This window comes from Saccopteryx leptura, chromosome 8 (assembly GCF_036850995.1).
Source record: "Saccopteryx leptura isolate mSacLep1 chromosome 8, mSacLep1_pri_phased_curated, whole genome shotgun sequence".
Lineage (NCBI taxonomy): Eukaryota > Metazoa > Chordata > Mammalia > Chiroptera > Emballonuridae > Saccopteryx > Saccopteryx leptura.
The window spans coordinates 37322177-37346238 of record NC_089510.1 but is presented as its reverse complement, the minus strand read 5'-3'; the positions used below and the strand labels follow the sequence as shown (position 1 = coordinate 37346238).

The following is a 24062-nucleotide window of genomic DNA, read 5'->3' as shown; positions in this document are numbered from 1 at the left end:
TGATTAACTTACTTTGTGCCATTTCTGTAGATGAGTTCCTAAGGAGGCTAGAAGAAAAGGAGGCTCTGCTAAGCCGACTTTCCAAGGAGAAGAGCACCTTCATTCGGCAGATTGAAGAATTGAAAGGGCAACTAGAAGAGGAAACCAAAGTAATGCATCTATTATTTCTCACCATAGCTTGACCATATGTTTAAAAAAATAAAATAGTGCTTGTTGGATCCATCTGCATGTCTTTTTTTTTTTTCTTTTGTATTTTTCTGAAGTTGGAAACGGAGAGGCAGTCAGACAGACTCCCGCATGCTCCCGACCGGGATCCACCCAGCATGCCCACCAGGGGGCGATGCTCCGCCCACCTGGGCCGTTGCTCTGTTGCATCCAGAGCCATTCTAGCGCCTGAGGCAGAGGCCATAGAGCTGTCCTCAGCACCCGGGCCAACTTTGCTCCAGTGGTGCCTTGGCTGTGGGAGGGGAAGAGAGAGACAGAGAGGAAGGAGAGGGGGAGGGGTGGAGAAGCAGATGGGCGCTTCTCCTGTGTGCCCTGGCCGGGAATTGAACCCAGGACTCCTGCACGCCAGGTCAACGCTCTACCACTGAGCCAACCGGCCAGGGCCTGCATGTCTTTTTATATCAAAGAAAAGGGGGGAAGTGCTCTTGAAGTTAAGGGAAAAAGATATGTTGGACCTTGTATATTCTGGGAAGGACCCTGATCATTGAGCTATCTTCCTCGGTGATTCAAATTGCATTTCTAGTTTGTCAGATTAAGAGCAAGCAAAGCATGTATTTCCATTTTGCATTATTACTTGCATAAGAAGTTAGCAAGGTTCTTTATGGGTCTTTGATTTTGAATTGAACTAAGAAGTGGAATTAAATAAAAGACCAGAATAAGATAAATATAGCTAACATAGCTCAATATTACTTTGAAATTGTCAACAAATTATAGATATTAGTAATTTCTTCCTAAGAGAATATATAATGTAGCTTGGTAGGTGACCCCAGAGAAAGTGGTTCTTTAAGGTTCATCACTTGTATATAATCTCACTGGAAAAGCATCTACTCTGAGGGGTAAAGGTCATTGGATTCAGAGACCTTTTTAAATATTTTCTTTTGTTCCCTTCACTCTTCTTATTTTCTATATTATACAGTGTATACTGTATTAATTTTTAAATTAATACCATGGTTTGTACCTCAGACATTATGCTAGATACTTCTCTTGTGCTATCTCAATTTTCCTATAAGTCATGTAAAGCCGGTAGAATTATATCTTTACACAGGAAGAAACCAAACTCTGAGATGACAAATAACTTGTCCAAGGTCATAGAGTTAGTAGTAGACTGTGAAGGAGTGTACGCAGGTAGTGAAATGACTTGATTTATGTTTTAGAACATCGTTCTGGCTGCCTTCCCAGTGCCTTCCAATTGGCCTACAAGGCCCCCTTGCTCTGGTTCCAGCCTCCTCCTGCGATCTTACCTCACACATCTGCTTCTCTCATTTACTCCACTGCAGTCACGCTGGCTCCTCTCTGCCTCTTAAACGGCCGCCATCATTCCTGCCCCAGGACTTTTGTAGCTGCTCTTCCCATTGCTTGAAGGCCCTTCTCCAAGGTCTTTGGAGATGATGAGAAGAAGTTAACTATTCCAGAGTGTGTTAGTCTCTTTTATCGTCTTACTCCTGTTAGCGCTATCATTTATTAATTTGTTTACATGTTTGCTTTCTGTATCCTCTCACTCCTTTTTGGCTCCTCATGGCAACGACTTTGTCCTTGTCCCACTTACTACTGAAACACTAATGCCTGGAGCAGCTGCTTAATTAATAAAGATTAAATAAGAAGAAGGATCCCTTATTTGAGGCCAAGTTTACCAGGTTCCAAAACCTGCACGCTCCTCAGGGTCACCGTGTTCTGTTGCTCCTCATTCACCATCCAAGGGTTTCTGCCTTTTGAACTGCTGCCCCCGCACTGGAGCTCAGAGGGAGGGAGTCAGAGTAAGTCCATGCGCAGGCTCGTTAAGAGGAACATCTGGAACTCCAGCAGCCTTCTGTCTCACTCAGACACAGTCTCCGTTGGTTTTTATAGCCAGATGTTATGGGGACTTCTCTTCCTGGCACTGGAACCCTGGGCTAGGAGGCCTGATGTGAGGCTTGCTCCTCAGGCAGACCTCTACAGCCGGGATATCCCTCCTGCTTTTTATTCACCACAGATGGGTGTGGGGCCAGCCCATTCTGCATCTCTGCTCCTCCTGCCATTCTTGATGTTGCTTCTTCTTTAATTCCCTAGCTATAGGACTTCCATTCAGCTAGGTTTCAGGCAGTTCTGAATGGTAGTTGTTCTATAAATTTAAATCAATGTTAATTAAAATTTAATAAAATTAAAATTCAGTTTTAGCCACACATTGTCCTGAGTACCTGTGGAATGTTCAGCAGCTCTATGTAGCTAGCGGTTGCTACAATGGACAGTGTATACATAGAATATTTCCTCACTACTTGGCCCTGGCTGGTTGGCTCAGCGGTAGAGCGTCGGCCTGGCATGTAGGGGACCCAGGTTCGATTCCTGGCCAGGGCACATAGGAGAAGCGCCCATTTGCTTCTGCACTCCCCCCCTCCTTCCTCACTGTCTCTCTCTTCCCCTCCCGCAGCCGAGGCTCCATTGGAGCAAAGATGGCCCGGGCGCTGGGGATGGCTCCTTGGCCTCTGCCCCAGGCGCTAGAGTGGCTCTGGTTGCGGCAGAGCGACGCCCCGGAGGGGCAGAGCATCGCCCCCTGGTGGGCGTGCCAGGTGGATCCCAGTCGGGCGCATGCGGGAGTCTGTCTGACTGTCTCTCTGCGTTTCCAGCTTCAGAAAAATACAAAAAAAAAAAAAAAAAAAAAAAGAATATTTCCTCACTACAAAAGGTTCTCTTGGATAGCGCAGTTTAAAGGGATGAGATATTTTGTCAGAGATTTACTGGTGAAATAAAAGATTTTGATTTCCTCATCAATGGTATGAAAAGTCTAGACTAAATCTCAGTGGTCCTTTCTAGTCCAAATAAGATCTGAAACTTATATATTGCTAAATGTAAATCTTATTGCCTAAGTCAGTGGTCGGCAAACTCATTAGTCAACAGAGCCAAATATCAACAGTATGATTGAAATTTCTTTTGAGAGCCAAATTTTTAAACTTAAACTATATAGGTAGGTACATTGTTATTAACTTAATTAGGACTGACCGACACCCCTGCACGTACCTGTGCACCCGCATGCGGTATTTTGTGGAAGAGCCACACTCAAGGGGCCAAAGAGCCGCATGTGGCTCGCGAGCCGTGGTTTGCCGACCACTGGCCTCAGTGATAGTGCATGTTCTCCTTGCTACCTTTGCAGTCTCCACTATTTCCAGAACAGCAGGCCTGTCTCCTGTTGAAGCCCACATAGGCAGGCTGGCATTTCCCTAAATAGAGCCCTCTTTCCTGTCTTAACCGCTGCAATTAGATACTCTAGTCTTTTCTCTTCCTGTCCCAAATTCTCTACCTGGTATATTATCTTACTAGGTTCAGGTTCAGCTTGGATTTGTGGCGGGTTGTTATTAACCTTATCTTAAAAAAATGATGTCACCTCCAAGGCTTTTATTGTTAATGGCGGTGTTGTCTTTCTGCCATGTGTATTGTGTCCCATGTAGTCACAGAGTGCCCTAGCCCAGTCCCTGCGGTCAGCGAGGCATGACTGCGACCTTCTACGAGAGCAATATGAAGAAGAACAGGAGGCTAAGTCTGAGCTGCTCCGGGCTCTCTCCAAAGGCAACGCCGAAACGGTGCAGTGGAGAATGAAGTACGAAGGTGACGTCATCCAGAGAACTGAAGACTTGGAGGATGCCAAGTGAGTAGAACAGGCTGACCCTGAACCTAGAGTTAGTTACACAGATGAGCACGAGGATAGGGCCCAATGCATGAACAAGCCCAAGACCAATGCTGAAAAAGCCACCACCGGCAAGAAATACATGCTCTAGATGGGGCTAAAAAAATTAAAATTATACCCCTGGGCTGTGATGGTGCAGTGGATAAAGTATTGACCTGGAACACTGTGGTTGCAGGTACAAAACCCCGGGCTTGCTTGGTCAAGGCACATATGAGAAGCAACTATGAGTTGATTCTTCCTGCTTCTCCTTCCACACCCCTTTCTCTCTTCTTTTTAAAATCAATAATCTTTAAAAAAATGTCACTTGAAATGATAAGACTAAAAAGAGGTCCTGGGGAAAGAAAGGAGGCTCTTCCTAAGGGCACAAGGAAAATCTTCATAGAAGATGTGGCTTTGAGCTATAGTTTGAAAATGGGGTAGCACTTAAAAGCCTATATTTCATTTGGAGCACCAGAGTAATTGAGTTCATATTTGTACAGGTCTCCATACATTAAAGTCATTGTGTCGCTGGCTGACAACTGTAGATTACAAACTGGTCTGTGGAGATGGACAGGGGGAGTGAGAAACATATTAGGATCTGTCATAATGCCTTATGGGATAAAGTTTTCTTTGAAAAGAAATCACCCTCAGGCCACCTCTAGGGTTAGAATATTAGTTTTATAGCCAACACTACATAATGGTTTTAGAAGTTCTTCTCAGGAACTACAGAAATTTGGGGCCCAAATGAATCAAGACTTGGTACCACGGTATAGTACTGAAGCGTTTTGCTAAGAAATCAAGAGACTATATCTTTGAGAGAACATGTCAAACAACCTCGGCTTATAACCAATAATGGTTTATTCAAAAGAATGTGTCCCTGGCTTGGTAGCTTGGCAAAAATCCAGGGCAGATTAATACATTTCTTTTTAGCTTCAACCAAAAATGTTGTTTTTCAGTCCTTCACCTAAATCTTTGAGATAAAATTGCTGTGCAGTTGTTGAACAGATGCTGTGATCTGTCCCAGAACAGGTACCAAGCGATCCATCTCTGTATCTACAGTAACTTAAAAAGGGCTTTGGGATGACAGATACTAAAAATACCTGTGATAGGTATTTTGCAGAATCTGGACCACAGAAATGTGGGGCTTTCAACTAAAATGGCGCTTCATATCCAAAATACAGCGTTTGCTTCTAAAGCAAGACTTTTTTTTTCTTCTGAAATAAAGAATTTGAGTGAAAGTGTCTGTCAGTCATTCTGTTTGATGGCCTTTTCTGAGGGGTAGGGCAAAGGGAAAGTGTAAGACTACTTTATGACCATACGGATTTGTCAAAACTAACAAATTGTTCTTCTGTCATACATGACAACTAAAGAAAAATAATATAGTAATACCCCAAAACTATGTTTGCTTTAAACTTAGTTGAACATCGATTAAATAAAGCAGTCTCTGAATTATGCTTTGGTCACCTTGGGGAGATAAAGCCACAAAACAAGACAAAACAAAACAAAACTAGGATTCTATTTTTGTTGTTGTTGTTGGAAAATTGACAATCTGTCTCTTGATTTCCAGGCTTGGGTTCACGTGATGTGCTAAGTGTAGTAGAATCTAGCTTGCCTGAGAGGCAGTTACTGCTTCTAAATCTAAATGCCCCAACAATAGGAATTTGGTTTCTTAAGCTCCCACATCCCCATGTCTAATCTAGACCAGGGGTCCCCAAACTATGGCCCGCGGGCCACATGCGGCCCCCTGAGGCCATTTATCCGGCCCCCACCACACTTCTGGAAGGGCACCTCTTTCATTGGTGGTCAGTGAGAGGAGCATAGTTCCCATTGAAATATTGGTCAGTTTGTTGATTTAAATTTACTTTTTCTTTATTTTAAATATTGTATTTGTTCCCATTTTGTTTTTTTACTTTAAAATAAGATATGTGCAGTGTACATAGGAATTTGTTCATAATTTTTTTTATAGTCCGGCCCTCCAACGGTCTGAGGGACAGTGAACTGGCCCCCTGTGTAAAAAGTTTGGGGACCCCTGATCTAGACAACTAAGTAGTTACTTCTGGTTGTCAAGTTGAACCAAGGGGTGTTCTGCTGCAACCCCTTCGTTCTGGGAAAACCAGCAGAGTTAAATTCCTGTTTTCTGTTACCAATTGAACATTTCTAATGTAATTTAAAAACACATAATTTTAATTTGACTCTTGTTTTAGGTGGGGTTAAACATTCTCTCTCTTCAGCTTTTTTTTTTTTTTTTTGAGATGTAATGTCCTCTAACATTGTGTAAACTTGAGATATACAATGTTAAGACTTGATACATGGATGTATTGCAGAATGTTGACCCTACATGATTACCATTGATTGTTGTTATTGTTGTTACGGTGAGAACATTAGAGCTCTACTCTCACGGCAACTTTCCGGTACACAGCACCGTTTTGTTAACTCTGGGCATTATGTAGCACATCAGAATCTCCTCTTAAGAGTGAAGAAAAATGGAGCAAAGACATGAAGTGACCATGTTTACAAAACCGGTAAGAAAAGAGAAGTTGTTAGTGTCTAGCTCCTTCCTGGATGTTTGAGCACAGACTGGTTTTTGTAGGATTCCACCAAAAAAGAGGCTTTCTGACCACATTACTGTGTTGTGCTAGTTGTGTGGCATATGTGAATTCCTGAGGACCATTCCCTTTTTAATTACAGTGGATGAGAAAAGGCTTTGGTACTTTACAGTATTTTTCATCTAAGAAGCATGATGACTGAGGAAGAATGGGACTGCCAGTGGCCCTGCAGGAGATGTGAGCAAGAGAACACCTTGCGTTAGAAAGCAAAGCACTGTACTGGGGGGGGCGGGGGGTGGAAGAGGCGCTTTAATACACCCCTCCATCTCAGCAGATGCAGATGGGGGCTCCAGTGCCCCCGAAGAGCAGTGGGACCTGTTAAATGAGCTTAACAGTGTGATGGATTTGGGTGTATAAATCTGGGCAGAGGAGCTGAAGTGGTGAGAGCCAACATATGTTCTTTGGAAGCAACATAGCCAAGGAGCTCTTAGAAACTAGATAAGCCTAAGGGTTTTTTCAGTTGAATTTGTTGGGGTGACACTGGGCGCAGGGTTCAGGAGCACAATTCCACAACACGTCATCCGTCCACCGCACTGTGTATTCGCCACCCCAAGTCAAGTCTCCCTCCATCCTCATCCATCCCCACACAGTCTCCTGACCCCCTCCACCCCCACCGGCACTGGCTCCCTGCAATCACTACACTGTTGCTCGTGTTCATGAGTTTTTTTCTCTCTCTTTCCCCCTTCTTTGCTCAATATTTTCACACCCCCCTCAGGCTGCCTCCCACTGAAAGCTGCCTTCCAGCTTGCTCTCTGTGAGTCTGTGTCCATTTTGCTTGTTAGTTCATTTTGTTCATTAGAGTTCACATATAAGTGAGATCATATGGTACTTGTCTTTCTCTGACTGGCTTATTTCACTTAGAATAATGCTCTCCAGGTCCATCTCAAAGGGTAAGATTTCATTATTTTTTTATGGTCAAGTTGTATTCCATTGTGTAAATGTACCATAGCTTTTTTATCTGCTCACCTACTGATGGACACTTGGGCTGCTTCCAGATCTCGGCTATTGTAAATAATGCTGCAATGGACACAGGGGTGCATATCTTCTTTCAAATTAGTGTTTTGGATTTCTTTATATAAATTCCCAGAACTGGAATCATTGGGTCAAAAGGCAGTTCCATTTTTAATTTTTTGAACAATCTCCATACTGTTTTCCACAGTGGCTGCACCAGTCTGCGTTCCCACCGGCAGTGCAGGAGGGTTCCCTTTTCTCCACACCCTCGCCAGCACTTGTTTGTTGACTTATTGACGATAGCATCTGCCAGGTGTGAGGTGGTATCTCTTTGTGGTTTTAATTGGCATTTCTCTGATGATTAGTGACATTTGGCATCTTATCATATGCCTATTGGCCATCTATAGGTCTAGTCAGGTCTTCGCCCATTTTTTTAGTTGGATTGTATGTTTTTTTGGTATTGAGTTTTATAAGTTCCTTAAAGTCTATATGCTTTATTGCATTTCTCAGAGTTAGGGTGAGCAAAAACTTAAAAGGATTTAGAGATCCTCAGTTCCAAGGCCAGGATGGAAAGTGGGGGGGATGAAGGACACATGACCATAGGAGAAGATGACCTCCCTGAGTTCTGTAAACACAGGGAGGTCATTTTCAGACACAGCTGATTTTGCTTCATATTAATCTACCTTCAGGAGCCATCCTGTTTCCTCCCCAAGCACTATCTTTAATCAAGCTCTTGAGGATGGTGGTTTCACTTGCCTTTCGGGTCTCCCTTTGTCAGGAAGAAGCTGGCAGTTCGGTTGCAGGAGGCCGCTGAAGCCATGGGCGTGGCCAGTGCCCGAAACGCGGCCCTGGAGAGGGCCAGGCACAGACTGCAGCTGGAGCTCGGGGATGCCCTGTCGGACCTGGAGAAGGCCCGCTCCGCAGCCGCGGCGCTGGACCAGAGGCAGCGGCACTGGGACACGTGCCGGGACGACTGGAGGAGGAGGCACGAGGAGGCCCAGGCGATGCTGGGTGCCGCTCGGAACGAGGCCCGGGCCCTGGGCGCCGAGCTCCTCAAGCTCAGGCACGCCTACGAGGAGAGCACCGTGAGCCAGGAGACCCTGCGGAGCGAGAACAAGAACCTTCAAGGTACTCGGAGCCGGGCGTGGAGCCAGAGCAGGAGCAAGGCCCTGGGACAGCGGGCCGCAAGGGCAAGGCTGTCCCCGTGGGCAGACGCTTCACGTGGGCATGGCCCCTCTCAGCTTTTAACTTGTCTATTTTTTTCATGCTTAAATAATTTTTGTTTTACTACAGATACTATTTTTATTCTAAAATAAGATTATTTTTATTAATCGTTGGCCTCAATTCTATTCTGTAAAGAAAGCCACAATTAAGAATTTCTTTATATCCATAGCCTTACCAAAATTTTCTATGCATATCCAGGCATGTATATTTTACTCAAATTACAAATTATTCTACTTTTTTTTTCATATATCAGTATATTTTCTAATTTAACAAATATTTCCATAGCCCATACTATGTGTCAGGCACTGTTTTATATACGATTATTTATTGTTTAATTCTCAGAACAATCTCATTTTTAAAAATTTTTTATTAATTGTAATTTATTTTGTTTACATGGATTCAAGTGTCCCACTGAATATTAACTCCCTCACCCCCATCCTGTGTCCCTTTATATTCCCTTAGGCCTCTCTCCCCACAGCACCCTCCCCCCTTCCCTCTGGGATTTGCTGTCCGGTTATCTGTATCTCTGTTTATGTAGATATAATTTCACGAATCCCTTCACCTTCTCTGATCCCATCCCCTCATCCCCCTTCCCTCTGACTGCTGTCCCTCTGCTCCCTGTGACCCCACCTCTGCCTCTCTTCCGTTCCTCAGTTCACTTTGTTCATTAGATCCCACATACAGGTGAGATCATATGATATTTTTCTCTCCTCCTGGCTTATTTCACTTAGCGTAATAGCCTCCAGGTCCATCCATGTTGTCGCAAAAGGTAAGATTTCTTCTTTTTCATGGCCCCGTAGTATTCCATTGTGTATATGTACCACAGCTTTTTAATCCACTCGTCCACTGATGGACACTTGGGCTGTTTCCAGATCTAATTCTCAGAACAATCTTCTGTATCAGTTTTTCTATCTGTAAAATGCAGATTAGATTGAGTCACATAAGGTTGAGAACTCGTTCAACTTCATAGTCGATACGTAGCAGATCTGAGGTGTTAGCCCAGCCAGCTTGACACTGGTTTGCACATGCTTACCTACTGGACTACGCCACCTTCCCATGCGCCTGTGAATCTTTATGTGGAGACCGGTCACGTGATTATCAGTAGCTACACAGTGTTTTGTAAGCATGGCTCACACTTATTTAAGTAGACTGTATTCATACATCCCTGTACATATATTTGTAGACATGTAAAAATATATTGGTAGGATAGAGTCCTGGAAATGAAGTTGCTGAATGAAAGAAATGAATTTTTCAATTTTGAGATAATGCCAGGCAGCCCTTGAAAGAGGCTACCAGTTTCTGCCAGCAGCCACGTGATGTGCATCCAAACCCTGAGGTGCCCTGGGCGCTGCCAGCTGATGCCAGCAGCCACGGTGATGTGCATCCAAACCCTGAGTTGCCCTGGGAGCAAGCTCATGACTTTTGGAGGCATGAATAGAACTTGTTTTCTATGTTGACCTGTATCCATGATCAGATCACTGACTGGACATAGAAGAGGGTTGGGAACAGTGGTTAGAAAACTTTAGCTGTATCCAAATCACCCGGAGGTCTTGTTAAAACAGTTGGCTGGCCCCATCCTGACAGTTTTTGATTCATTAGGTCTAGGAAGGGGTCTAATAATTTGTATTGCAAACAAGTTCCCAAGTGAGGCCTGTGCCGCTTGTCTGGGAACCACACTTGGTCTGGGTGAGCCTTATGCAGAAGCTTGGGCAGAATTCTGTTTCCAAAGCTCTCTAGCCTGGCCTGTGGTGGCACGGTGGATAAAGTGTTGACCTGGAATGCTGCGGCTGCCGGTTCAAAACCCTGGGCTTGCCTGGTCAAGGCACATATGGGAGTTGAGCTCCCTACTCCTCTTTTTCATCTCTTTCTCCCCTCTCTAAGATGAATAAGTAAAATCTTGAAAACAACAACAAAAAAGATCTCCAAGTGATTTTAAGTTGTGGCCAATAGAGAACCAGTACCCTGAGTTTTCTCTTGGGAACACCTCTTCTGAAAAGAGTTTTTTTTTCTTTTTTCTTTACAGAGAGAGAGTCAGAGAGAGGGATAGATAGGGACAGACAGACATGAACAGAGAGAGATGAGAAGCATCAATCATCAGTTTTTCATTGCGACACCTTAGTTGTTCATTGACTGCTTTTTCATATGTGCCTTGACCGGGGACCTTCAGCAGACCGAGAAACCCCTTGCTCCAGCCAGCGACCTTGGGTCCAAGCTGGTGAGCTTTTGCTCAAACCAGATGAGTCCGCGCTCAAGCTGGCTACCTCGGGGTCTTGAACCTGGGTCCTCTGCATCCCAGTCTGACACTCTATCCACTGTGCCACCGCCTGGTCAGGCTGAAAAGAGTTTATCATAGAAGGACTTATTATTCGCATGAGAAGTGCTATCTAATGGGTTTGTTTTTGTAATTTAAAAAAATTTTTGTCACATCACACCCGGCCCGGGTCTCAGAACCAGAGGAGAGGCAAGCCCTTCAGCTCCTCCTGCTGCCCCTGGACTGTGGACAAGTCCCAGAGCCACGTGGCCCCACCCCACACCTCTTAGGTACTTGAGGTTTCCTTCAGGAAGAGGCAGAACTGACAATAACAGTAACAGGTGGTGGAGGTTCGGATGCCTTACTCTGTCAGAGGCTGGTGTTCATGTGAAGCTAGCCACAAACCCTCAAATGCTCCAGCTCCTTCAGATTTGTTGGTGTGTCTGGGCTCATTGCATTGGCTTCTGGCAGACAGTGACCCAGCTTACACTTCAGAAACCCATCCCGGTGTTGAGGGGCAGCTGACAAAACAGCAGACGCTGGTGTTGACAGCACAGCACTTACACTGGAAATGTAAGGATTCCAGGTCTGAGCTCCGCCTCGCAGAATGTGGGGTGGCTCCAGCAAGCAGGACCACCGTATGGAGTTGCACAGGTGTTCAAAGCACAGGACTCTGGGAAGCACCATACTCACCAGTTGCTGTAGGCAACTTTCTGGCAGATGACAAAAATTATACTGAAGAAAGGATGCCTTTTTCAAATTCATACAAAGGTCCCGTCTGTGCCAGAGGTGGCTTTGCTATCAAGTTACCAAGGGTGCCATGTCTACAGTCCCAGCGGGCCTATGGGACCCGTCTGCTCTGCATGATATAGCATGGGTCTGAGACTGGCTCCTTTCACTAACTTTGCTTCCTTCCCCTTTCAGAAGAGATTTCTAATCTGACAAATCAGCTGAGAGAAGGAAACGAGAAGTTAGCTGACATGGAAAATATCAAGAAACAGATTGAACAAGAGAAAACTGAAGTCCAGGGGGCGCTGGAGGAAGCAGAGGTATTACCTTCAAGGAGCAAAGGTTTCTTATCATTGTGACAAAACAGAAGGTCTGCACTCCAGTACCAACAGCAACGCAGAGCACTCATTCACATGGGAACTGCACGCTAGGCACTCTGCCAAGTGCTTGATATAACCGAGGCTCAGAGAGCAGAATAAGCAATCGTGGATTCAAATTCCCTGAATGTACTGAGAATAGAAACCCAGAAACCATGTCTACCTTGTTCACCAATTTATCCCCAGTGCCTAGACCCTCACTACTCAGAATGGGCATCGCCAGGGAGCTGGTGGAAATTTAGACTATCAGGCTTTTCCCTGGCTCTATTGAATCCATCTGCATTAACCAGACCCGTTGGTGGTTCACGTTACATTAACATTTGAGAAGCACTGGTCTAGAACATTGCCTTCTGTGTAGTGGAATTTCAATAACTATTTGTTGAATGTGAATGAATAAATATCCTTCTACTTCCTCCTCTCTAAACAGAATCAGTCAAAACACTTTTTTTCACCCTCAAAAAAAAAACCTTTAATTTGTTTCTGAGAGCTCATTTTGTGTGGGTTGTTTAACAAGAAAGTTTTCAGTGGTATGGACTAAAAGTTCAGGAAAACTCTGTGATTTTTATCCCTAGGTGTGACTGAAAGGACTACTCAGAAGACCTTTTGTCAAAGAGGGTGAACTGAAAAGGAAGTCATATTGTCACAGCCATTAAGCAGTTAATAAACCCTGCAAAGCCTCTTTTCTCACAGCCCAATTTCCTTTCCTTGATCCACCCTCTGAATGAGCACCCAGTGGTATTAAAATGCAGTCCCACCCACTCACCCTCTGACATAGAAAACAAGTTTTAGAAGACACAGCAGGCAGTTTTAGGCAGGGGCCTTTTGGAAGTGTGACAATGGAAAATTAGACCCCAGAAGACTGCTTTGTGCCAAGCAGTGTCTGTTAAATTTATCTCACCAGTACATTTCTGTAACAAGCCTGCCAGACAGAAGCTGTGTTCATATTGCCCTTGCACAGAGAGTTGTCAAGTGGACAGCTCTTGACAAGTCCTTTTTTTTTTTTTTTGGCCTTTCTCTGCATAATTGTTTTTCCAAAGTCTCCCACATTTTGTATAGAGTCCTTTCTGTTAGTAGTGTGGTGTGGCATTTACTGGCAAGGTTGGTCCTTGCAAAACTGGTAAACCTCTTTTTCATTTATTTGTTCCCTTTGGTGGGTTCTCTGGGCATCCTAGCTTGGGACTTTCTAAAGCTACCACCTTAACCCAAAGAAGTAATTTCTATGGTAAAAACTTCAAGCACCATGACAATCCAATAAGAGGTATGATTGGTCAGGGGTAAAATATAGACATCTTTGTGTATTAAACTGACTAGCACTCACATCAAAGGTGAGACTCTTGTCATAGTGCGCATACCATTTAGTGCCGCTAGATGGCATTCTACTCTATTCACATTTTCTCAAGTGTTGTCTTCAGCCACATCCATAAATACTTCATCAACTTGGACATGTATTTGTAAAATTGGCTTATTTATTTCCCTGGGTGAGCCTTTATGAGAAACTTTATCAGATTATTTTTGAAGTCACAAAACTCAAATTATCTCAGGGTCACCTTTTCCAGAGATTCACTTTCTCAGTGCAGTCTGGAGGATGAGAGGTGGCAGTTTCCCCTGAAGAAAGGAAGGGTACCGTTCCCTACGAGGAAATTGCAACCCCAGCATTTGATTTTGATTTATTTTCTTTTATATTGAAGGTAGTGTTTAGAGAGCAGCAGCGAGACCTTAAGCCATATTAAAATTTCCAACATCTTTCTAATTTTTGTTTTGAAATTGCTACTCAGTTTTATTTTTTAAATTTTTTATTTTTATTTTTTATAGAGACAGAGAGTGAGTCAGAGAGAGGGATAGACAGGGACAGACAGACAGGAATGGAGAGAGATGAGAAGCATCAATCATTAGTTTTTCATTGCACGTTGCGACACCTTAGTTGATCATTGATTGATTTCTCATATGTGCCTTGACCGCAGGCCTTCAGCAGACCGAGTAACCCCTTGCTCGAGCCAGCGACCTTGGGTTCAAGCTGGTGAGCCTTGCTCAAACCAGATGAGCCTGCGTTCAAGCTGATGACCTTGGGGTCTCGAACCTGGGTCCTCTGCATCCCATTCCGACGCTCTATCCACTGCAGCACCACCTGGTCATTAGTTTTACTTTTTAATTTTGGTAGCATGTGCTAATCATTCCTCGGGAGAGACTACTATAAAAATTACTCCTTCCCATTGTTAATCGACCAATAGATTGTCACCATCCTTGATGCCCTTTATAAACATCCTCTTCAGTATCCTCCAAGCTCACCACTGTTATTATCTGCCCCCCTTGTTTCTTCTTCTATATAACTTTTATTTTTAGATGAGATTTAAAAAATTGAATCAAACCTACATTTTGTTACTTGAATCACCTTTCTAATAATCCGTGGAGTAGTTGCTTTGTTTATCTTTGAATATTCAAAGGGACAGGGAATCTCTGTATCTGTCAAAGTAATCCATTTGAAGTAGTAGTAATAATTATGGTGATAATGGCTCACACTAAGTGTTATGTTTCAAATGCATCCTAAATGCCTTTATTGTTCATATGACAGTATTTGGGCACTATTCTCTTTCTTGCTCTCTGAATACTTTCAACATTTTCTATATCCCTTTGTGATATTCAGAATGAAAAGATTCCAGGTGGAATCTTTGTCCTAGCTTTATACTTCTATTGATTCATCCCAAAGATAGACAACATTAGAAAAAATCCAGAGAAATAAATTTAAAAGTTTAAATATAGTCACAGACAAGATCAGAATTTTCTATTTTAAAAAGGCTTTAGAACTTTAGTTCTTGACCTACACTAGGTGTTCTAGTTCTTGAAATGGCACCAGGTGTTAGACTGGTGGAATCAGACTGGACCTCAGTTCAGCAACCTCGGTACTTGCGTTCTGGCTAAGAAGGAATTCAGAGTCAAGAGTTGAGCTATAAAAGAAAGTCACAGAGGTAGAATAAGTGAGCTCTAGAAGGAACGGGCTCAGGAAACAAGTTATATGTAGAGGTAAAAGAAAGGCCCTTGGAGCTTAGAGAGAGGCGAGGAAAATTTCCTGGAGGGAAAGAGGGGGGAAAAGAGAGGGCATGCTCCATAGAGAGAGCAGCACTGGGTCTTCCTCCTTGAGGATGTCTATCCCAGGGGAGGATCCCAATAGAATATTCATCAGCTTTCCCGGTGTGTCCTTCCAGAGTTGTGGTCTCTTCTAATTGGTCAGCACCAGGGTAGGAGGCCTTTAGTCACTGTACCTGGTCCTGAAGTCAGCCATGGTGTCCATGGCGTTGCTTGTCTGGTTTTGCTGCTTTTCTGGGCCTGGAGCTGAAACACAACTGAGGCGCAGATATATCTGATGCAGACCAGAAGCTTATTGTCCTGGGGATTTAATGTTTGAGGGCTACTTTCTGGCCTCCTTGTTTGTTCCCTGTTTCTCTTCTAAGGGGGTCTAATTCACATGACCAGCAACATGCCAGGGGAGGAAAGGTCACGAGAGGGTCTGAACTGAATGGTCAGAGATATGAAAGGTCAGGGGTCTAAACCACGTGACCAGCAATATGCTAGGGGAAAAAAAGCTCACCCCGTGGGGAAGGTCTTTATTTTCCAAGTTTTGCCCATTGCTTGGCACCCAGAGCTTTCGGTGACCTTCAGACATCTTCCTTGCTCTGCTCATGCCTGTCTGACTGCCTTCTACCACATGACAGAGAAAAGTGATAAACTTGTTTTGTCCTGTTCCCAACTTCAGGGACCTGCTTTGAGTTTAGATCTTCCCCGGCAACTCTAAAGAGAGCTACATTAGTGACATACCTTTTGAGAAGAAACACATTTTTATCTAAAAGTGTACTTAATTTAGTGCTTTTTATTTATGTATTTCAGGGAGCTCTGGAACGTAATGAAAGCAAGATTCTTCGTTTCCAGCTTGAGCTCTTGGAAACTAATGAGCAACTGGAAAGAAAGCTTTCAGAGAAAGATGAAGAAATAGAAAATTTTAGGTATTTAAGATTATCTTGATAAGTAACAGTTGTATATTTCAGAACTCTTGATTGAACAGAACTCACTGTATTTGGCTATTTTTATGGCCTCTGTTGGAACATGATCAAAGAACCTTAGCCAGTCTAACACTACACTAGCATCTTTCTAGAAAGCTCACCACTGTTATTATCAAGAAGTACATCTACACAATTATGGTCAGTTTTTATCATTTTGTTTACATTTGAGCAGCTTCTATATATATTCAAAACTCAACAAACACATAGAAAAAAAGCTTAATTATAAATACAATCACTGTGTATACTCTCCGGGTCTTTGTATAAAACATCTTTTTCTTGGGTATTCAGGAAACTGATAATACTACACAGTGGAGGGAAAGAACTAAAACTTTGATGCTGTACATGAAAATGAAAATGAATGTCAGACCAGAATGAAATGTTCATACCCCCTGCCTGTACCTGCAGCCATTTGTTTGCAGAGCCAAGAGCTGAGCTGCTTATTGAATCCCTGTTGAAGCAGCTGAGTCCTAATAGTCGGGAGACTGAATCAGACATGATTCATGGGTGGCAGGATCTTTTCTTAACTTCATCATTACAAGCTGATGACTTTAGACATCTCGCTTCTTAGCTTCTCAGTGAAGAGGGGATGAAAGCAGCCCCCTACATGTCACAGAAGGTGGGAAGGAAGATCAATAAGTTAATGTTGGCAAAGCACTTCACACTTTATGGATCAAAGGCACAATTATAAACACATGGAATTAACTGTGATTATATTATCTATCTGATCTGTTCCCTTAAGTCAATGCCATATGTCAGCAAGGAAAGTCGTTCGAGTCTGAAGTTCAGCTGGCAACTTGCTTTCAGTGTGTTTGTTAAATATTTTTCATGTACAGTTGAACTGGCCTCTTTCCCATAGCCCATTTTCAAACAGAACTCCCATGGGGGGGTGGCCATTTTTTTTAATGAGGACGTAAAGCCCAATCTGGCCCTCTGTGTGCTTTGAGCTGTCTTTGCTCTCACTCATCCGCACTCCCCTCGCTAGGACTGACCGTGGGGATGAATTCTGGTCTACTTAGGAGGCTTTGTGTCCGTGTCTAAAAGAATTCTTTGGATGAAGGGCAAAAACACTGGGCCTTGATATTTGCCCTACTTCCTTTCATGAGGCAAAAAATGAATGTCTCCTTGTGCAGTTAAAAACAAACAAACAACAAACTCATTTCAGGTAATGTCAAACCTCTGCCTATTAATATGCCTCGCTAAGGAAAAATGAATCCTCAGAGAGTCTGCATGTCATCAGGTACATCTGAATGTCAGGCAGCTGTTCACCAACGATAATCTTAGTGTAAAGGAAGCCAGAGAACCAAACAGCTCGGGCTGGAGAAGAAGGAACGAACGGAGGACTAGACAGGAGCCGTGAAGGGGCTGAGAAAAGAAGGAGCGGGCTGCAGGGAGGGCTGAGTTATTCATGAGTTTTAGTTAATGATTCATAATCACTTTAATAGGTACATCCGGAAAGAAAAGATGAGCATATCTGATAAAATCACAAATAGCAAACCAGGCTCTTTTTGTGCAGAGTGCTCTGTGTGAGTACAGATTGTATCAGAATGCCTGGGTTTAATCTGCCCTCAAGGCTCAGAGAGGAAGGGATAGTAAGGAAACTGAATAGACTGTCAGGGAAATTTGAGCAAAGCATAGGATTTCAAGCAATCAAGGATAAACCAGGTAAAGTATAGAACTCAAGGGACATATTGCCCAAAGGCAAGCTGAGGTTCAAAGTCTTATGTCCACATAAAGCATGGGGAACCCCACAGGAACTGAAAGAGGCCTGGGAGATAGGACCCAGCAAGCCGAAGGGACCACAAGAGCTGGAGAGAGACACGGAGGTAAAGGCAGAACCTTGCTCGTGCTCCAGGCTGAGTAACTCGCTCAACTCATTCTCCGCTGCTCAGCTCGCTCTTCCATCGATTCTGAGGACTAAGCCCGAGTGAGCTGGGCCTGGAACCCTGCTGGGGGTGAAAAGTATGAGCAGCTGCGTATGCATGTCACGTGTTTTGCTTTTTTAACAGATATTTGAGCACATAATGTTGGGCAGACACTGTGCCTGCTACTCTAGCCAAGACTTCCTAAATTTTTATGGATGATAGGGTCATTTTTTTTGTTTGTTTACATTTCTACAAATGTTACAATCAGCATAGCCAGAGGTAGGGAGGTGACAGTGTCGTCACTGATGGAAGGAAAGGAGAGGCTTTGGGTGGCTGGCTTGGATCCTGTCCATCACTGACACAGGAAAGGCGGACTGATGTCATTGGCCAGCTTAAAGGCCAACTGGTGGCCACAAACTGCCATTTAAGTCAAGTCCTACTGCAGGGCCCAAGACTGGGTTAAAAACAAGTTGGTCAGTATATCCTGAATCTCTGGGGATCACCAACTCTATTCCTCCCAACCCAGAGTGTTCAAACACATGCTGATGCGTGTGAGGGTCTCCACACTGGCCTAGACCTGGGTGCCCCTGGGCTGTGTTCTGCTCTCCCAGACACACCCAGAGAGCTGCGGAGCAAAGAGCTTTACGGAACGAGCCACAGAAATTCCTTATTCTACCAAAATGCATTTGTTTGCTTTGGTTTGACCTCTGATTGGTGGCTTAGGCAAACTTTTCCCATGGAAGGTGAGATGGTAAATAGCTTTGGCTTTGCAGGCTATAGGGGCTCTGTCACAACTACTCAACTCTGCAGCCGTAGCTTGAGAAAAATCACCCTATTGGAAATCAAATGGGCGTGTCCAGATTTGACCCATAACCCATAACCCACCTCTGCCCTATAGCCTTAGGTATATGGTAATATTCCATCATCTTGTCCTGCCATATGGTCCACTCCACTGAACTCAATGATATCAAACATTGCCACATGGTCTTAAGTTCTACGTACCATCTGACTTAATTTTTTTTTTATTATTTGAATCTCTGCCAAAGAATATCTCTTTGCATTTTTAATTAAAATATTTTAGTGTGTCTTCAAAAAACAGGATCTCAAACTCAGACATGGCATTTAGTTAGCAGAATACCTTGTTAATCATTTTAAAGCTGAATCATATGTATTAGAATGAAGGAAACCGTTACATTTCTCTGATATAGATGAGCGGCATAGCAAGAGAAAATAAAAGACCTATTGAATTGACTGTCGATAGCTTTTCTAAGTTTCAAGGTTTTATTATTATTTTTTTTCACACTTGGGTTCTTTCCCCGAATTGTATTTTACATTTCAGGAAGAAATAAAAGGAACTTTTTTACCATACCGCCTTAGCTCTGGGAGCTTCATTTTTCTTAAAAAATGTACTTGGGGGAGTTTTTATTTTAAAGATATCTTGACTGCGGATGAATTGTGTAGCAGCCATTCTCCAGGTCTGTATCACATCCAAGCCTCTTAAACCACTGTACTTTTTATGTGTCTAGAGGCACTCGTGCAGTTTCATAAACAACTGTGGGAAAAATACAGTTTGAAACGTTCAGTTTGTCTGCGTAAGTAGAATGTATCTCTATATAGAGGATTTTGACACCAGACTAGGGGTGCTGGAGTGTTCCTGTGTAAGGAGAGTCAGCAGTGGCAAACATGCTTCTTCCAGTGTGAAACAGAGAAATGTCTTAAAGCTTCTAGTGACGTTGAGTGAGCATGTCCTTGAAGGAGTTATGGGCGCGGGCTGCCATAACAAAACGCACAGACTGGTGGCTTACACAACAGAACTTCATTCTTCACAATCCTGAAAATTGGAAGGCCAAGGTCAAAGTGTCGGCAAATTTGGTTTCTCCTGAGGCTTTTTTGGCTTGTAGATGGCTTCTCTCTTGCTGTGTCCTCACAGGGTCCTTTCTCCGTGTGCAACCCTGGTGTTTCTGTGTGTCCAACTCTCTTTTTATAAAGATGCCAGATGGATTAGGGTCCAGCCCTATGGCTTCATTTTACTTTAATCACTTCTTTAAAAGGTCCTGTCTCCAAATACAGTCACATTAGGAGGTACTGGGGGTTAGGGCTTCAACATAGGAATTTGCGTGTAGGGAGTAGGGAGACACATTAAGCCCATCACAGTCTCTATTAACTTTATATACTGGCATCCCTACAGGATTCTTATCTGGAAACTGAACAAAGGCTCAGGACCAAAAGATAGGCATGGGAGGCCGACCTTAGCATGAGGCGGCCGGGCCAGGGGGTTGGCAGAGGAAAGGTGTGAGCTCCGGGGTCTGGAAGCAGAAAGAGTTGTTTCCGTACATTCCTGTAACTACTCTGAGACCAGCCCCTACTAAAGAAGAGACTATGGTCATGGAAAGGGGTGCTTCTGCCTGTCACCCAGTCAGAAACCCTGGCCACACTCCTAGTCCCCTGCAGGTGCAGGCCTTCCTGATGGGCCTCAGGGCTCAGGACACAGGCTCAAAGACAGTTCAACATGGAACCTAAGTCTGAGCCCAGATGAGGCTGTTTGAGCTGACAGGCTCTATGAGGAAGAAGAACAGCAAGGTTGTTTTCTCCTCCATCTTATCTGTCCAGCACTAGGCCGTGTTTCATTGGGTCAGCTTCACAGGGCCTGTGATAGTTACAGCGGTTAAACCATCCTGGCTCACAGCCTCCAAAACTTGATGGCGTAAATGATCAAAGTTTGTTCTTTTGTTTGTTTGTTTGTTGGCTCTGGGTCAGAGTCCAATGTAGAATAGGGATGGAAAGTGGGCCACTGTTCTTCAAAGTCATTTCCAGGTTTTTCCCGTCTTGTAATGGCATGGTCTTCCGTGTGTGGCCACCAAGTTTGCCATAGATGGGGATGAGAGAGTACAAGATCACGATTAAAAATCTGTAATGGTAAGGCTAGTAAATGTTTCTTCTCAGCGACCATCAGCAAGAATTCAGCCATATGGTCCCACACTCACTGCGAAAGGGCTGGGAAATGATTTCCATGGGTTCCCCAAATGTTTTTCATTGTCTTCCTGAACACATATTTATCGTCTATGCGTCTGGCACTTTGCAAATGTGAATTCAGCATAGGGCTTTTGTTTTTATGAAAGAATGTTGAAGTAATTCAATATCACACAGCAGTCGGTTTTCTCAGCCAGCCCTTGCTTGTGACCTCAAACTCCTGGAGAGAGAAAACTGTGCTACGCTAGGAGAATTAGGTGTCTAGCGGCCATTAGAGCAGTATTGCTAGGGTGCAGGACTTGTTTCAACCTTCGACCTAAACGGCTCTTTCTTGCCTTGTTCAGACACCTTTCATCACTGAAAGTGTTTAAGTATGATGGCTGTCTGAAAAAGCATCCTTCCTTTAGTCCCTCCGCCACTCAAGAAAATACAGATATTTGTCCTAGACCGTCTTTGGGGGGATTTAAGCCTAAGTCTGCCCCACAGGAACCTCAAAAAGATTCTGGTGCTTTCCTTGATTTTTTTTCCAGGACGTGGGTCTGGGAGTCTTAGACTGTTATGATGGAAATATACTCACTAACCTAATCCTTCAATCTCTGTGTTTCAAAAATAAAAACCCTTTAGACTTATTTTGTTAATTACCCAGATTTTTTTCCCTTGAATTTTAATGCATTTCTGTTTCCTAAACTGTATGTACACAGCAGGTAACCTTTCTTAATTTGGGTGCCTGATGCCCCCGCCCTGAACGTTATTCTATAATTAGGAAGAAGCAGCAGTGCGCTATGGACTCCCTGCAGTCTAGTCTGGATTCTGAGACCAGGAGTAGAATGGAGGCAACCCGGCTGCAGAAGAGCATGGAAAGGGACCTCAATGAGCTGGAACTCCAGCTTAGCTGTGCCAGCCGGCGGGCGTCGGAGGCAGCCAGGGCCCTGGGCCAGCATCAGATTCAAATCAAGGTATTTCCCAGCTGCATTATGGGGGTGGGAAATGCCTCTGCCGGTGGAAGCAAATGAAGCAACAGATCGTTTTGAGCAATAAAAGTGGGGACAGCTAGTCAAATCCTTTAAGGAAAGCAGGAATATACTTGAATTTAAAGTGGTGGAGCTTTTTGTTCAGAACATGCGTGCCCAGGCGTGTATCCCGTTGGACTCGGAGGGATGTGTGGCCCAGGCCCGTGTTTCCCCTCCCAGGACCTCCAGGTGCGTCTGGACGAGAGCACACGCCTGAACAACGAGCTGAAGGAGCAGGTGGCCGTGGCTGAGCGGCGCGGCTCCCTTCTGCAGTCTGAGCTGGAGGAGCTGAGGTCCCTGCAGGAGCAGGCAGAACGTGGGCGCAGGCTGGCGGAGGAGGAACTCCTGGAAGCCACAGAAAGAATTAATCTTTTCCACATCCAGGTGGGGCTGTAACCTCTCCTCGTTACTTGTTACTTGCATCAGCTGGTTAAGGGCAGTGGTTTTTCACACAGGCGTCAGCCTGGGACCATTCATAGTTGCCATGTTAAACCTCGGGTGTGGCATGTGAGGCACTGGAAGAGCCTTAGGCTTCAGAGTAGCGGTCACACCCTTTATTCCTAAGTGTATTGATTTCCCAGGGCTGCTGTAACAAAGCACCATAAACTGGGTGACTTAAAAGAACAGAAATCCGTTCTCCCCTATTTCTGAAGGCTAGAAGATTGAAACCAAGGCACGGGCGGGGCCATGCACCCTCTGAGTCTCCTAGGTGACTCCTGCTTGCCTTTCCCTGGCTTCTGGTGGTATGTTGGCAATCTCAGCTTATAGAGGCATCACTTCGATGCTCTGCCTTCACATGGTATTATCCTTGTGTGTCTTAACACCATCTTTCCTCTGTGAGTATCTGCCTCCATTCGGATTTTCTCTTTTTTGTAAGGACGTAAGTCATTTTGGGTTTGTGCCCACCCTAAAGACTTTATTTCAACTTGATTACCTCTGTAAAGAGCCTATTGCCAAATAAAGAACATTCTAAAGTATTGAGGGTTAGGACTTCAACAAATGTTTTTTTGGGTAGGTTCATAATTTAACTCACAACACCCAGCCTTCTCCCAGAGGAATGGACCATCAGGCCTTCTCCCAGAAGAATGGACCGTCAGGGCCTTCTCCCAGAATAATGGACCGTCAGGGCCTTCTCCCAGAAGAATGGACCATCGGGGCCTTCTCCCAGAAGAATGGACCCTCAGGCCTTCTCCCAGAAGAATGGACCGTCAGAGCCTTCTCCCAGAAGAATGGACCCTCAGGGCCTTCTCCCAGAAGAATGGACCCTCAGGGCCTTCTCCCAGAAGGATGGACCCTCAGGGCCTTCTCCCAGAAGAATGGACCCTCAGGGCCTTCTCCCAGAAGAATGGACCCTCAGGGCCTTCTCCCAGAAGGATGGACCCTCAGGGCCTTCTCCCAGAAGGATGGACCCTCAGGGCCTTCTCCCAGAAGGATGGACCCTCAGGGCCTTCTCCCAGAAGAATGGACCCTCAGGGCCTTCTCCCAGAAGGATGGACCCTCAGGGCCTTCTCCCAGAAGAATGGACCCTTGGGGCCTTCTCCCAGAAGAATGAACCCTCGGGACCTTCTCCCAGAAGGATGGACCCTCAGGGCCTTCTCCCAGAAGAATGGATCCTCAGGGCCTTCTCCCAGAAGGATGGACCCTCAGGGCCTTCTCCCAGAAGAATGGACCCTCAGGGCCTTCTCCCAGAAGAATGGACCGTCAGGGCCTTCTCCCAGAAGAATGGACCCTCAGGGCCTTCTCCCAGAAGAAGGGACCGTCAGGGCCTTGTTCCAGAAGAATGCACCATCAGGGCCTTCTCCCAGAAGAATGGACCGTCAGGGCCTTCTCCCAGAAGAATGGACCCTCAGGGCCTTCTCCCAGAAGGATGGACCCTCAGGGCCTTCTCCCAGAAGAATGGACCCTCAGGACCTTCTCCCAGAAGAAGGGACCATCAGGGCCTTCTCCCAGAAGAATGGACCCTCAGGGCCTTCTCCCAGAAGAATGGACCCTCAGGGCCTTCTCCCAGAAGAAGGGACCATCAGGGTCTTCTCCCAGAAGAAGGGACCATCAGGGCCTTCTCCAAGAAGAAGGGACCATTAGGGCCTTCACAGCCAGGGTGCTAGGGAGAGAGAGGAACATTCCCGAGCATTCCAGAACCACTTGCCTGCCGCCTCTCCTGTTCCCTCTAA

The 24062-nt window shown here is 44.8% G+C and overlaps 1 protein-coding gene across 1 annotated transcript in view; it reads left to right on the top strand.

The window, feature by feature from the left end:
* MYH15 (myosin heavy chain 15) overlaps nucleotides 1-24062 on the top strand; it is a 171190-nt gene that overhangs the window by 120448 nt on the left and 26680 nt on the right. The window contains exons 29-35 of the mRNA XM_066346779.1: nucleotides 31-149; nucleotides 3645-3841; nucleotides 8195-8544; nucleotides 11816-11940; nucleotides 15877-15992; nucleotides 21645-21837; nucleotides 22072-22275. Coding sequence (XP_066202876.1) covers nucleotides 31-149; nucleotides 3645-3841; nucleotides 8195-8544; nucleotides 11816-11940; nucleotides 15877-15992; nucleotides 21645-21837; nucleotides 22072-22275 — 1304 coding nt within the window. The remainder of the gene's footprint in view (nucleotides 1-30; nucleotides 150-3644; nucleotides 3842-8194; nucleotides 8545-11815; nucleotides 11941-15876; nucleotides 15993-21644; nucleotides 21838-22071; nucleotides 22276-24062) is intronic.